The sequence below is a fragment of the Oncorhynchus gorbuscha genome, linkage group LG16 (genome assembly GCF_021184085.1).
Source record: "Oncorhynchus gorbuscha isolate QuinsamMale2020 ecotype Even-year linkage group LG16, OgorEven_v1.0, whole genome shotgun sequence".
Lineage (NCBI taxonomy): Eukaryota > Metazoa > Chordata > Actinopteri > Salmoniformes > Salmonidae > Oncorhynchus > Oncorhynchus gorbuscha.
In genome coordinates, this window is record NC_060188.1 from 5,153,919 (window position 1) to 5,169,327 (window position 15,409).

The window sequence follows — 15,409 nt, forward strand, 5'->3', positions numbered from 1 at the left end:
ATTAACACTGCAGGAGACTAAGTGGTCGTTTTGGATTTTCTTTTCCATGGATGAGTCTGCATCCTCCTTCCTTGAAGTACCCCTGTAGGCTGTAGTGTGAGCCGTTTTATCCACGGAAGGAAAGAACCCACAGAGCAGACTGATAGTCGCGACATCAAATGGAGACGTGGTGTGGAGACAGCATGGCAAAGGGGTTTTATAGGGGCTGGTCTCTGGTGAAGGAAGGAGTGTGTGTTGTAAAAATATACCGTTTTAAAAGGAGCCTTCACACACTGATGAGGGAGTGTCAGTATGGTGGGAGTGTCAAAAGGCTGTGTGTGTGTGTGTGTGTGTGTGTGGGGGGGGTAAATGTGTGTGAAAATGAGAGCGTTCTTAATTAGAGAGATCCTCTTGTTAAATTAGAGATATATCCTCCTTGAATAACCCAGGAGAGGATAACATTAACTCAGCCTCTCACCGTAAACACAGCCTGGTCCCTATCACACACCACCACCTTCTGGCCTGTGTTTCTTCAGGCTGGATAACAGCAGACCAGGATCTTCAGCTCATTTGATGTAAATTATCATATACAGTACACATGCATTCGTCTCTCACCATGTTAACTCACCCACTACCATGATGTTGTGCTGTGTGTGTGTGTGTGTGTGTGTGTGTGTGTGTGTGTGTGTGTGTGTGTGTGTGTGTGTGTGTGTGTGTGTGTGTGTGTGTGTGTGTGTGTGTGTGTGTGTGTGTGTGTGTGTGTGTGTGTGTGTGTGGCATTTGCATTGCTTGCTCGTTTAGGTTTTCGGCTGATTTGTAAAGCACAGCCGACGTAAAAAGGGCTTTATAAAATAAATATGATTGATTGAATTTGATCTGTTTGTGTGGGTGTGTTCTCTCTCTCCATGTTAACTCACCCACTACCATGATGTTGATCTGTTTGTGTGGGTGTGTTCTCTCTCTCCATGTTAACTCACCCACTACCATGATGTTGATCTGTTTGTGTGGGTGTGTTCTCTCTCTCCATGTTAACTCACCCACTACCATGATGTTGATCTGTTTGTGTGGGTGTGTTCTCTCTCCATGTTAACTCACCCACTACCATGATGTTGATCTGTTTGTGTGGGTGTGTTCTCTCTCTCCATGTTAACTCACCCACTACCATAATGTTGATCTGTTTGTGCGGGTGTGTTCTCTCTCTCCATGTTAACTCACCCACTACCATGATGTTGATCTGTTTGTGTGGGTGTGTTCTCTCTCTCCATGTTAACTCACCCACTACCATGATGTTGATCTGTTTGTGTGGGTGTGTTCTCTCTCTCCATGTTAACTCACCCACTACCATGATGTTGATCTGTTTGTGTGGGTGTGTTTCTCTCTCTCCATGTTAACTCAACCACTACCATGATGTTGATCTGTTTGTGTGGGTGTGTTCTCTCTCTCCATGTTAACTCACCCACTACCATGATGTTGATCTGTTTGGGGTGGTGTGTTCTCTCTCTCCATGTTAACTCACCCACTACCATGATGTTGATCTGTTTGTGTGGGTGTGTTCTCTCTCTCCATGTTAACTCAACCACTACCATGATGTTGATCTGTTTGTGTGGGTGTGTTCTCTCTCTCCATGTTAACTCACCCACTACCATGATGTTGATCTGTTTGTGTGGGTGTGTTCTCTCTCTCCATGTTAACTCAACCACTACCATGATGTTGATCTGTTTGTGCGGGTGTGTTCTCTCTCTCCATGTTAACTCACCCACTACCATGATGTTTCTGTTTGTGTGGGTGTGTTCTCTCTCTCCATGTTAACTCAACCACTACCATGATGTTGATCTGTTTGTGCGGGTGTGTTCTCTCTCTCCATGTTAACTCACCCACTACCATGATGTTGATCTGTTTGTGTGGGTGTGTTCTCTCTCTCCATGTTAACTCACCCACTACCATGATGTTGATCTGTTTGTGTGGGTGTGTTCTTCATGTTCTCAACCACTCTCCATGTTAACTCATGTTAACTCCACTACCATGATGTTGTCTGTTTGTGTGGGTGTGTTCTCTCTCTCCATGTTAACTCACCCACTACCATGATGTTGATCTGTTTGTGTGGGTGTGTGTCTCTCTCTCCATGTTAACTCACCCACTACCATGATGTTGATCTGTTTGTGTGGGTGTGTTCTCTCTCTCCATGTTAACTCACCCACTACCATGATGTTGATCTGTTTGTGCCGGGTGTGTTCTCTCTCTCCATGTTAACTCACCCACTACCATGATGTTGATCTGTTTGTGTGGGTGTGTTCTCTCTCTCCATGTTAACTCACCCACTACCATGATGTTGATCTGTTTGTGTGGGTGTGTTCTCTCTCTCCATGTTAACTCACCCACTACCATGATGTTGATCTGTTTGTGTGGGTGTGTTCTCTCTCTCCATGTTAACTCACCCACTACCATGATGTTGATCTGTTTGTGTGGGTGTGTTTCTCTCTCTCCATGTTAACTCACCCACTACCATGATGTTGATCTGTTTGTGTGGGTGTGTTCTCTCTCTCCATGTTAACTCACCCACTACCATGATGTTGATCTGTTTGTGTGGGTGTGTTCTCTCTCTCCATGTTAACTCACCCACTACCATGATGTTGATCTGTTTGTGTGGGTGTGTTCTCTCTCTCCATGTTAACTCACCCACTACCATGATGTTGATCTGTTTGTGTGGGTGTGTTCTCTCTCTCCATGTTAACTCACCCACTACCATGATGTTGATCTGTTTGTGTGGGTGTGTTCTCTCTCTCCATGTTAACTCACCCACTACCATGATGTTGATCTGTTTGTGTGGGTGTGTTCTCTCTCTCCATGTTAACTCACCCACTACCATGATGTTGATCTGTTTGTGTGGGTGTGTTCTCTCTCTCCATGTTAACTCACCCACTACCATGATGTTGATCTGTTTGTGTGGGTGTGTTCTCTCTCTCCATGTTAACTCACCCACTACCATGATGTTGATCTGTTTGTGTGGGTGTGTTCTCTCTCTCCATGTTAACTCACCCACTACCATGATGTTGATCTGTTTGTGTGGGTGTGTTCTCTCTCTCCATGTTAACTCACCCACTACCATGATGTTGATCTGTTTGTGTGGGTGTGTTCTCTCTCTCCATGTTAACTCACCCACTACCATGATGTTGATCTGTTTGTGTGGGTGTGTTCTCTCTCTCCATGTTAACTCACCCACTACCATGATGTTGATCTGTTTGTGTGGGTGTGTTCTCTCTCTCCATGTTAACTCACCCACTACCATGATGTTGATCTGTTTGTGTGGGTGTGTTCTCTCTCTCCATGTTAACTCACCCACTACCATGATGTTGATCTGTTTGTGTGGGTGTGTTCTCTCTCTCCATGTTAACTCACCCACTACCATGATGTTGATCTGTTTGTGTGGGTGTGTTCTCTCTCTCCATGTTAACTCACCCACTACCATGATGTTGATCTGTTTGTGTGGGTGTGTTCTCTCTCTCCATGTTAACTCACCCACTACCATGATGTTGATCTGTTTGTGTGGGTGTGTTCTCTCTCTCCATGTTAACTCACCCACTACCATGATGTTGATCTGTTTGTGTGGGTGTGTTCTCTCTCTCCATGTTAACTCACCCACTACCATGATGTTGATCTGTTTGTGTGGGTGTGTTCTCTCTCTCCATGTTAACTCACCCACTACCATGATGTTGATCTGTTTGTGTGGGTGTGTTCTCTCTCTCCATGTTAACTCACCCACTACCATGATGTTGATCTGTTTGTGTGGGTGTGTTCTCTCTCTCCATGTTAACTCACCCACTACCATGATGTTGATCTGTTTGTGTGGGTGTGTTCTCTCTCTCCATGTTAACTCACCCACTACCATGATGTTGATCTGTTTGTGTGGGTGTGTTCTCTCTCTCCATGTTAACTCACCCACTACCATGATGTTGATCTGTTTGTGTGGGTGTGTTCTCTCTCTCCATGTTAACTCACCCACTACCATGATGTTGAGCTCGAAGCCCTGTTTCATGGCCTTCCTCCGCATCTGTTCCAGGATGGCATCGATGCCCACATAGCTGAAGTCCCCCATGCCAGGACCTGGCACAGTCTTCTCCACCTGGCACGCTGCGGGCACCGCCGGGGGTGGCATCATCATCTCGGACACGGCCACCTCAGACATGGCTCTACTGCTGTAGCTGGTAGTGACCTCTGAGGAGAGAGGAGAGAGGGAGAGAGAAATACATGTCAGTACAAGTGGATTAACCATTTATTTCCTCTCGTGTGATCATGTATATTTGAAACATACTGGACACATTACATGAGATTCCTACTGTGAAATAAAGAAAATAATTTAAAGTAGCAAGATAACAAAAACCTTATACATTCAAGTAACCGACTTATACAGTTAGTATACTACACTAAACATATAGCAGAACCATATTGCTGTGTCATCAGAAACAAGTGAAGGAGTTGGAAGGATGGTTTTCTACACAGCTGTGAGGAGTTAGTTACTAGCTAGACATAACCTAGCTAGACCTGGACCCCACACGAGCCTGAACAAATATCCATACATTAGGACCAAACCTGGGCCAAAGCCCTGCTAATACTAACAGACAGCTGAGCACCCCAGGACAACTACCTGTGGTGTGTGTGTGTGTTGGAGCAGACAGTGGAAAAGTTGTTATTACTGAACCAGGTGTAGACAGCGGACCATAAACTAAGGAAATGTAAAGAACCCTTCCACATAGTACTGAACCAACCGTGTTTCAGCACCAACCGGGGCCTTCTGAAGTACTGAACCAACCGTGTTTCAGCACCACCCGGGACCTTCTGCAGTACTGAACCAACCGTGTTTCAGCACCACCCAGAGCCTTCTGCAGTACTGAACCAACCGTGTTTCAGCACCACCCAGATCCTTCTGAAGTACTGAACCAACCGTGTTTCAGCACCACCCGGGACCTTCTGCAGTCACACACTTACTCAACAGTCATATTGAAGTAAACAGTCTCTACTGAGGGTTAGATACACAGTACATGTTTGTCTGACCACCGCAGGACTCCTATACATTCATAGAATAATATTCTGAGTTACAGGAGGAAATCCCTGCAGATTCTAACTCAAGTTAACTATGTACGCTGGGTGGTGTCTGATCACCAGGCATATTGTTTAATATGGTGTGTCCTGCTGATGATGAGAGAGTGAAAACCTGAAACCTGACCTACTCACAACTCTGGAATCAACAGTGCTATTAAGGATGACTGACACACACACACACACACACACACACACACACACACACACACACACACACACACACACACACACACACACACACACACACACACACACACACACACACACACACACACACACACACACACACACACACACACACACACACACACACACACACACACACACACACACACACACGAGGAGGACAGTCAGCTCCTCTCTTGGAGCCACAAGGGCAGGCTGCCAAGAATTTTACAGCCATCAAGATTCCATCCCCCCTCCCTCCAGCTAGTTACAACTCCGATAACAACAACACTGAAGAGAGAAACTCAGGAAAATCCCAGAGTTCACTGTAAAGACTACTACACTAGGTTCTGGTAGGAAGATAATAGGCTGGTATATCTTGTTCACAGAACACTTGATACCAGTCCGTTTTCAAAGGAAAAGTCTTGTGAATTGAGTATGATGTCAAAGTAAATGTTTCTATAGAAACGGGCAGAGTTAGAGACACACCTAGCCTATAGGGAACTAGCTCCAACTGGCCTCTAAACCACTTCCCCATCCTGGTCCAGACACCAGTCCCCCTCTCCTCTAGTAGTTTCCACTGCAACAGGTACAGAATAATACGGATCAACATGACACTATTGTAACTTCTAATACCTGGCTCTACCCTGCGCTTACTGTTCTTGACTGGCATATAGGAGGGTGGTTGGTCATAGATAGATCTGGTGACCAGAATGTTCGTGCTTCAGCCAACTCTTCTGTCATGTGTGTTGTCATGGCATACAGTAGGAGAGAGGATTACTGAGGAGTTGGCTGAAGCACAAACAGACATGGTTACCAGGCTATCTACAGTACAGTACAGGGTTTTTCTTTATTTGGACTATTTTCTACATTGTAGAATAATAGTGAAGACATCAAAACTATGAAATACCACATACGGAATCATGTAGTAACCAACAAAGTGTTTAACATATCAACATATATTTGAGATTAGTAGCCACCCTTTGCCTTGATGACAGCTTTGAGCACTCTGGGCACTCTCAACCAGGAACCAATTCTTCACCTGGAATGCTTTTCCAACAGTCTTGAAGGAGTTCCCAAATGCTGAGCACTTCTTAGCGGCTTTTCCTTCACTCCGCGGTCCAACCCATCTCATTTGGGTTGAGGTCTGGTGATTGTGGAGGCCAGGTCATCTGATGCAGCACTCCATCACTCTCCTTCTTGGTCAAATAGCCCTTACACAGCCTGGAGGTGTGTTGGGTTATTGTCCTGTTGAAAAACAAATGATAGTCCCACTAAGCGCAAACCAGATGGGGTAGCTACTCTGCCTCTCACAAAGACACGGCAGTTGGAACCAAAAATCTCAAATTTAGACTCTGACCAAAGGACAGATTTCCACTGGTCTAAAGTCTATTGCTCGTGTTTCTTGGCCCAAGCAAGTCTCTTCTTATTGGTGTCCTTTATTAGTGGTTTCTTTGCAGCAATTCGACCATGAAGGCCTGATTCACTCAGTCTCCTCTGAACAGTTGATGTTGAGATGTGTCTGTTACTTGAACTCTGTGAAGCATTTATTTGGGCTGCATTTTCTGAGGCTGGTAACTCTTATGAACTTATCCTCTGTAGCAGAGGTACCTCTGGGTCTTCCTTTCCTGTGGTGATCCTCATGAGAGCCAGTTTCATCATAGCGCCTGATGGTTTTTGCAACCGCATGCACTTAAAGAAACATTCAAAGTTCTTGACATTTTCCGGATAGACTGACCTTCATGTCAAAGTAATGATAGACTGTTGTTTCTCTTTGCTTATTTGAGCGGTTCTTGCCATAATATGGACTTTGGTCTTTTACCAAATAGTGCTGTCTTCTGTATACCACCCCTACCTTGTTACAACACAACTGATTGGCTCAAACACATTAAGGAAGGAAATTCCACAAAATAACTTATAGAAAGATACCCCTGTTAATTGAAATGCATTCCAGGTGACTACCTCATGAAGCTGGTTGTGAGAATGCCAAGAGTGTGCAAAGCTGTCATCAAGGCAAAGGGTGGCTACTTTGAAGAATCTCAAATATTAAATATTTGTTTAACACCTTTTTGGTTACAACATTATTGTGTTATTTGTTATTTCATAGTTTTGATGTCTTCACTATTATTCTACAATGCAGAAAATAGTAAAATAAAGAAAACCCCTTGAATGAGTAGGTGTGTCCAAACTGTTGACTGGTACTATATATCCAGCTAACCTCACATGCCAGTCACGTACTGTAAACAGAGTTACTTACAAAAGGCTCTGACTGATGTAAAAGACTCTTTGAGTGAGGTGAAGTGCAATGGCTCATCTCCATGGTTACAGAGACAAGACGATGCAGTGTCCATCCCAAGTAGAGTCACTACTCAGCCCTTTCCCTTAGCATCAGGGGACACTGCAGCACCCCTTTGGGAGGATGTCACAGGCCATACATGATACCCATCTGTTCCCTCTACAGGGGACACTGCAGCACCCTTTGGGAGGATGGGCCATACATGTACCTGTCTGTTCCCTCTACAGGGGACACTGCAGCACCCCTTTGGGAGGATGGGCCATACATGTACCTGTCTGTTCCCTCTACAGGGGACACTGCAGCAACCCTTTGGGAGGATGGGCCATACATGTACCTGTCTGTTCCCTCTACAGGGGACACTGCAGCAACCCTTTGGGAGGATGGGACACTACAGGGGACACTGCAGCAACCCTTTGGGAGGATGGGGATGGGCCCATGTACCTGTCTTCCCTCTACAGGGGACACTGCAGCAACCCTTTGGGAGGATGGGCCATACATGTACCTGTCTGTTCTTTGGGAGGATGGGCCATACTACCTGTCTGTTCCCTCTACAGGGGACACTGCAGCAACCCTTTGGGAGGATGGGCCATACATGTACCTGTCTGTTCCCTCTACAGGGGACACTGCAGCACCCTTTGGGAGGATGGGCCATACATGTACCTGTCTGTTCCCTCACTGCAGCAACCCAGATGGGACACTACAGGGGACAGCAGCAACCCTTTGGGAGGATGGGCCATACATGTACCTGTCTGTTCCCTCTACAGGGGACACTGCAGCAACCCTTTGGGAGGATGGGCCATACATGTACATGTCTGTTCCCTACAGGGGACACTACCCTTTGGGAGATGGGCCATACACCTGTCTGTTCCCTCTACAGGGGACACTGCAGCACCCTTTGGGAGGATGGGCCATACATGTACCTGTCTGTTCCCTCTACAGGGAGCCAGAGAGCTGGGTACGTCTTGGCTGTGTTTGGGCCTGTTTACCAAGAAGTAAATAGAAACACACACTAATCTCCCATTCCTGGTTATTAAGAAACGTCTAGTTTGGAGGGTTTAGAGGGTGACACTGTAGGAACGATGCAGGGATTAGGGCTGGGACGATACCAGTATCACGAAGGATTCTAACAACCCTAGCTTTGTACGTTGACAGCTCATGAACCCGATGACACTAGGTACACTACCAACCAACAGCACATACAAGAGGGCCAGACAACCTTTCTGTCTGACTACACTGCTAAAACGTTGTGCAACTTTGTGAAGTAAATGTAGCCTTTGTTTAACCACGATCAAATCCCTGCTGGTTTTCTGTTCTACCTGATAATTAAATGCACACCCCTGGTGTTCCAGGTGTAAGTCAGTCCCTGGTTCGAGGGGAACAATGGAAAAAAAGCAGTGAAACTGGCTTCGAGGTCCAGAGTTGAGTTTGAGGGCTCTACAGTATGTCAGCCAATATGTCTTGCCAAAGTGCATAACATGGAACTGATTGGATGTCGTTATTGTTATTCAGGGATGTCTTGACCTGCTGTGCAGCGCCGAAACATGGGTGTCTGAGTGCTTTTTGGAAAATGACCCTATAAATCTGAAATGACCCTTGACCCTTTCATTAGTTAGAACGTCTGGTTGGCCATTTCACCTAAACAGCTGGGAGACATTAGCAGCACATTATCACACGGGGACAGGGAGAGAAGGACCAGTTAACCAGACAAGAAAAGCAGAGGAATGGATGAGGGTTGTGTGTGTCTTAACTTTACAAACAGGTCATCCATTGAGTATGGTTCCAGTCGGTTTCCCAGAATGTGGACAACATCGACATTATCACTGTGTTTGCTAGCTGACAACAAAACCACCTTCAGGATAAAACCAAACCTAATAAGCCACAAACTGTCAGCCAAGCAGATTGTAGATATGAGTCCAAGTGAAGATCATCCTGTTTCATCTCTACCTCTCGAATTATAAAATGGTTATGAACAGTCTATGTAGTTATAAAGCATTATGCATGACACATGAAGCTTTATGTGATTGTAATGCATTATAAACAGGGTATTCGTAGGGAGAGTTATCAATGTTTCAGAGTAGAACAGATGTCAGTTGAATAGTAACAGTCAGCAGCAATCAGTGAGAGCATAAGGTTCACTGTGGAGGCAATATGTTGTCATGGATGGATCCCTATAATTATCATTCCCTGGGCTACATCCCTCTTTTGAATGGGATTGCAGTCTTTCAGATGGCAGTCTTTCAGATGGCAGTCTTTATGGCAGTCTTTCGGATGGCAGTCTTTCAGATGGCAGTCTTTCATGGCAGTCTTTCAGATGGCAGTCTTTCAGATGGCAGAGATGGGATGTGGCAGTCGGATGGCAGTCTTTGGCAGTCTTTCGGATGGCAGTCTTTCGGATGGCAGTCTTTCGGATGGCAGTCTTTCGGATGGCAGTCTTTCGGATGGATGGCAGTCTTTCGGATGGCAGTCTTTCGGATGGCAGTCTTTCAGATGGCAGTCTTTCGGATGGCAGTCTTTCGGATGCAGCAGTCTTTCAGTCTTTCAGATGGATGGCAGTCTTTCGGATGGCAGTCTTTCGGATGGCAGTCTTTGGCAGTCTTTCAGATGGCAGTCTTTCAGATGGCAGTCTTTCAGATGGCAGTCTTTCTGATGGCAGTCTTTCAGATGGCAGTCAGATGGCAGTCTTTCAGATGGAGTCAGATGGCAGTCTTTCAGATGGCAGTCTTTCGGATGGCAACCGGATGGCAGTCTTTCGGATGGCAGTCTTTCGGATGGCAGTCTTTCGGATGGCAATCTGTGTCTCAGTGCCAGAGGCGTCACTACAACCGGCTGATGATTGTGAATCCCAATTGGACCAGCGTCGTCTGGGTTTGGCCAGTGTAAATAAGAATTTGTTCTTAACTGACTTGCCTAGATAAATAAAGGTTCAATTTAAAATAAAACATGTTAAACAGATGGCCTGACTCACTGTGGTTATTAAAGATCCCATGGCACTGCAAATGGTAGAGGACATGTCATTAAAATGCCTTTATTTAGGTGACACTCATTGTAAGAGTAAGGGTGTTAACCCTGATGTCATGGCTAAATTCCCAACCTGGCCCTCATCATTCTATCATGGAAAGGGGATACCTAGTCAGTTGTACAACTGACATGTGTCTTCTCCATTTATGGGCATCTAATCATCCCCAGATTCCAACTCCAGTGGGCTCTCCTATCCCTTGAAACTCTTCAACCAGGTTGTTGCTGTGAAAGGGTGTGTCAAACTAAAATTAAATAGAGATTTCCTTCATTTCAATATGACATTGGCATGAAACATGCATTTCGTAAGAATCCACAGAAAAATACTTTTAGATTTCCCACAAAAAAATAAAAATACTTTTCCAGATTTACTGGAATTGTTGTGTTCCTGGTTTCAATTATGACCCATAAAGAATGTTGTCTGTCATTGCAGAGTATGCAGTTGCTTTGCTCTGTAAATAAAGACAGAAGTCCCAGTACCAGAGAGAGGAGAGGAATAGACAGGAGAAGAGTGGAGAGGGGACTGAATAGATGTGATTCACTCTCTCCATGCATAGCTTGGGGCATTCCCACTTAACAGCCAGCTAACTACAAACAGGCCCTAAAATATTTGACACCTGTCCTACACTGTCTATAATCTAGCCCTGCATCTACTGCACATTGTGTCTTCAGGAGGGAGAGCATTTTGTAAAACAGGGAAGAACTACATTACCTAAACTAGTCCAATAAGTGCAAACACTAATTATTTCAGTTTTTAAACCCAATGTGATATGTTCACCATTTGTCAGATGATGTTAATCAAAGGTCAGGGCTGCGGTTAGTCGATATGTTGACAGTTAGTTGAACATCAACAAAACATCTACTTGGGACTATGCAAATGAAGTGCTGACTATGCAAATTAAGTGCTGACTATGCAAATTAAGTGCTGACTATTAATGCCTATGCAAATTACGTGCTGACTATGCAAATTAAGTGATATGTTTATGACATCATTCCTCCCCTAACTGATCTGACATGGGGGGAGGGGGGGGGGTCAAGTTCATAAGCACTACAACTAGAACACTTCCAACCTCACTGTGCTGGTCACAAACCTTTTTATGAGTGTACTTTTTCTCCACATTCCGAGACCCATGAGAGAGAACAAGAGAAAGAAAGAGGGATCCATAAAGAGGGCAGAAGATAGTTCGCCTGTCGTCTAAGGCTTTATGGTAATATCCAGAGTGAGTAGCCATCTCTCAGTCTACATGTTCACAATGACATTTTGTCCATAAGCTCCTTTCTAAAGCAAATTCAATACTCTACTCCAAACTATTATTAATCAACAAATCAGAAAACAGACTTCCTCTAACAGTCGAAAGTCCAACTAGTTGTGACGAGTCCTGGTTTCATTCTTCCTATGAATCTCAGGTCAAGAACCTGGGAGGAAAGAGAGGAAAGAGGAAAGAGGGGAAGAGATGACAACGCATGTGAAGAATAAAAGAAAGCCTGGCATCATCAACACTGCATATGAGCCATCAGATCCGGGGACACAGAAGCCATTGTCAAGTACAGGGCACACATGATGAGTCACCGTCATATGACAGAGGCTGACACAGCAGTACGGAGGCCAGCCAGTAAGACCAGGCATTACTCTGCATTATGGTACAAATAACCCCTAGCCAGACCCAAAGAGAAGCCCCAAAATGAACCGGGGAAGTGTTGTGCTTATATGCGGGTGTGTTTGTGTAGCCAAGCCCGTTTCCCAGGGTCCTCTCCATTTCTGGTCTCCTGAGAATGTGGCCTACGACCCCGCAGGGCTGTGAATGCAGATGTTGTCACCTTATGCTGGGGATATGTACTGCTGTGTGTGTGTGTGTGTAGAGTTGTTTACCAAACACATCTCTATGCCCAATACACGACACAATCTCAGACACTCATTTAAAAATGTATGGACAATAAAACGACGAAGGGAGCATGTTCTAACACTCCAACATATTTTCAAGGTGTAATCGTCTTCAGATTGTAACAATGTGCATCGACCTGATAAAACCTACATCAAAACATGTAGCTTGACAAACGGCACCCATACCTACCACAGACTCCCAGTGATGGAGTCAGAGTGTTTCAGAGGGATGTTAGACAGACAGAGGGGTTGAGGGGTTCATTCAGTCATGCTGCAGTGCTGTTATCGGTCTCATTATCTGACCTGTCACTGTTTCTGACAGAAAACAGGCAACGCAACGACCCCTAACTGCCTACACAATACAGGGATATTATCTACCTGTGTAACATCAGCACACAGACACAGAGTCAGGTCAGGTAGGCAGCATAGTCTGGTGAAAGTATGCATAGGACCATTTCCTCCTTATGTTGAGCAGGACCTTTTTACACCAACTGTAGATTCCTCCTGCGACACCACCTCTTAGCCTGTTCCCAGATCAGTATGTGCTGTATAGCTAACTACTATGGCCATTGTCATGCCAATCATGTTTGACTATGGGAGTTAGCAAGACAGCTTCAAATGGAAGTGAAAGAGTCCACTTCAAAATGAAAATCTTTACATTTTCAGTTAAGACGCGTCTTTAGCCCAAACCTACACAATTGTAACCTGCCTGACTGTTTACCATTTTGTTACCACTTAGTTAGCATTCTGTTTCTGCCTTTTCTGCCTAGTTACCATTCTGTTTCCAACTAGTTACCATTCTGTTTCTGCCTTTTCTGCCTAGTTACCATTCTGTTTCCACCTAGTTACCATTCTGTTTCTGCCTTTTCTGCCTAGTTACCATTCTGTTTCCACCTAGTTACCATTCTGTTTCTGCCTTTTCTGCCTAGTTACCATTCTGTTTCCACCTAGTTACCATTCTGTTTCTGCCTTTTCTGCCTAGTTACCATTCTGTTTCCACCTAGTTACCATTCTGTTTCTGCCTTTTCTGCCTAGTTACCATTCTGTTTCTGCCTCAGTCATCATTAGACTAATGTAAATTGTATCAAGGTCCATCTAATGATATTATCTATGAGCCTTCTTCAGAGAAGCTAAGAGAACGAGCCATTAGCCAGCAGCATTAACTGTGTTGACTGTGTTAACAACCCTCCAGACAAACTTCAATGCCATACAACTCTCCTTCCGTGGCCTCCAACTGCTCTCAAATGCAGGGAAAACTAAATGCATGCTCTTCAACCGATCACTGCCCGCACCTGCTCGCCCGTCCAGCATCACCACTCTGAGCGGCTCTGACTTAGAATATGTGGACAACTACAAATACCTAGGTGTCTGGTTAACCTGTAAACTCTCCTTCCAGACTCACATTAAGCATCTCCAATCCTAAATTAAATCTAGAATCGGCTTCCTATATCGCAACAAAGCATCCTTCACTCATGCTGCTAAACATACCCTAGTAAAACTGACCATCCTACCGATCCTCGACTTTGGTGATGTCATCTATAAAATAGCCTCCAACACTCTACTCAACAAACTGGATGCAGTCTATCACAGTGCCATCCGTTTTGTCACCAAAGCCCCATATACTACCCACCATTGCGACCTGTACGCTCTCGTTGGTTGGCCCTCGCTTCATACTCGTCGCCAAACCCACTGGCTCAGGTCATCTACAAGTCTCTGCTAGGTAAAGCCCTGCCTTATCTCAGCTCACTGGTCACCATAGCAGCACCCACTCGTAGCACGCGCTCCAGCAGGAATATCTCACTGGTCACCCCCAAAGCCAATTACTCCTTTGGTCGTCTTTCCTTCCAGTTCTCTGCTGCCAATGACTGGAACGAACTGCACAAATCTCTGAAGTTGGAGACTCATATCTCCCTCAGCTTTAAGCAGCACCTGTCAAAGCAGCTCACAGATCACTGCACCTGTACATAGCCCATCTGTAAACAGCCCATCTATCTACCTACCTCATACAGTATTAATTTATTTAGCTTGCCCCTTTGCACCCCAGGATCTCTAATTGCACATTCATCTTCTCCACATCTACCATTCCAGTGTTTAATTACTTCTCCACCATGGCCTATTTATTGCCTTGGCCAGGTCACAGTTGCAAATGAGAACTTGTTCTCAACTAGCCTACCTGGTTAAATAAAGGTGAAAAAAATAATAATTAGCAGTAGCCTATTACAGGTCATGTTACTGCCAGTTGTTTGTTTTGCTGAGGTCATAGTGTATCAGTGTGGAATTGTTCTCTGACAGCTAGTGTTGGGGCGCAGGGTTCCAGAATCTGACCTTTGACTGACCTCTCTGCCCGAGTCACTGGTACGACTAGAGAGAGAAATAACCTCAGGGAGAGAATTAGGGAGAGGACTGCTTTCAACAGAGTTGTACTAAAACACCTTAGCAACCCAAATCATGCAGCTTGGTGTATGACGACACGTTACCTCTGGACTGGACTTTTACTTCCATCACTGATCAACACGTGTTCTCATGGCTCTCTTGTCCCTCAGCAGACATATGGTGAGCAATATGTTTGGAACACGGAATCATAATTGAATCACAATACATACTGAATGGAGAGAATCATACTGAATACATACCTGAATGGAGAGAATCGGAATACATACTGAATGGAGAGAATCGGAATACATACTGAATGGAGAGAATCGGAATACATACTGAATGGAGAGAATCGGAATACATACGAATGGAGAGAATCGAATACATACTGAATGGAGAAAATCGGAATACATACTGAATGGAGAGAAGAATCATACTGAATACATACCGAATGGAGAGAATCACAATACATACTGAATGGAGAGAATCGGAATACATACTGAATGGAGAGAATCGAATACATACTGAATGGAGAAGAATCTGAATACATACTGAATGGAGAGAATCGGAATACATACTGAATGGAGAGAATCGGAATACAT

At 44.8% G+C, this 15,409-nt stretch overlaps 1 protein-coding gene across 7 annotated transcripts in view; it reads right to left on the reverse strand.

Annotated features, from left to right (window-relative positions):
• LOC123998658 (septin-9-like) overlaps positions 1–15,409 on the reverse strand; it is a 141,861-nt gene that overhangs the window by 31,132 nt on the left and 95,320 nt on the right. For all 7 annotated transcript variants that reach the window (XM_046303734.1, XM_046303737.1, XM_046303735.1 and 4 more), the window contains one exon: positions 3,976–4,191. In XM_046303734.1, coding sequence (XP_046159690.1) covers positions 3,976–4,191 — 216 coding nt within the window. The remainder of the gene's footprint in view (positions 1–3,975; positions 4,192–15,409) is intronic.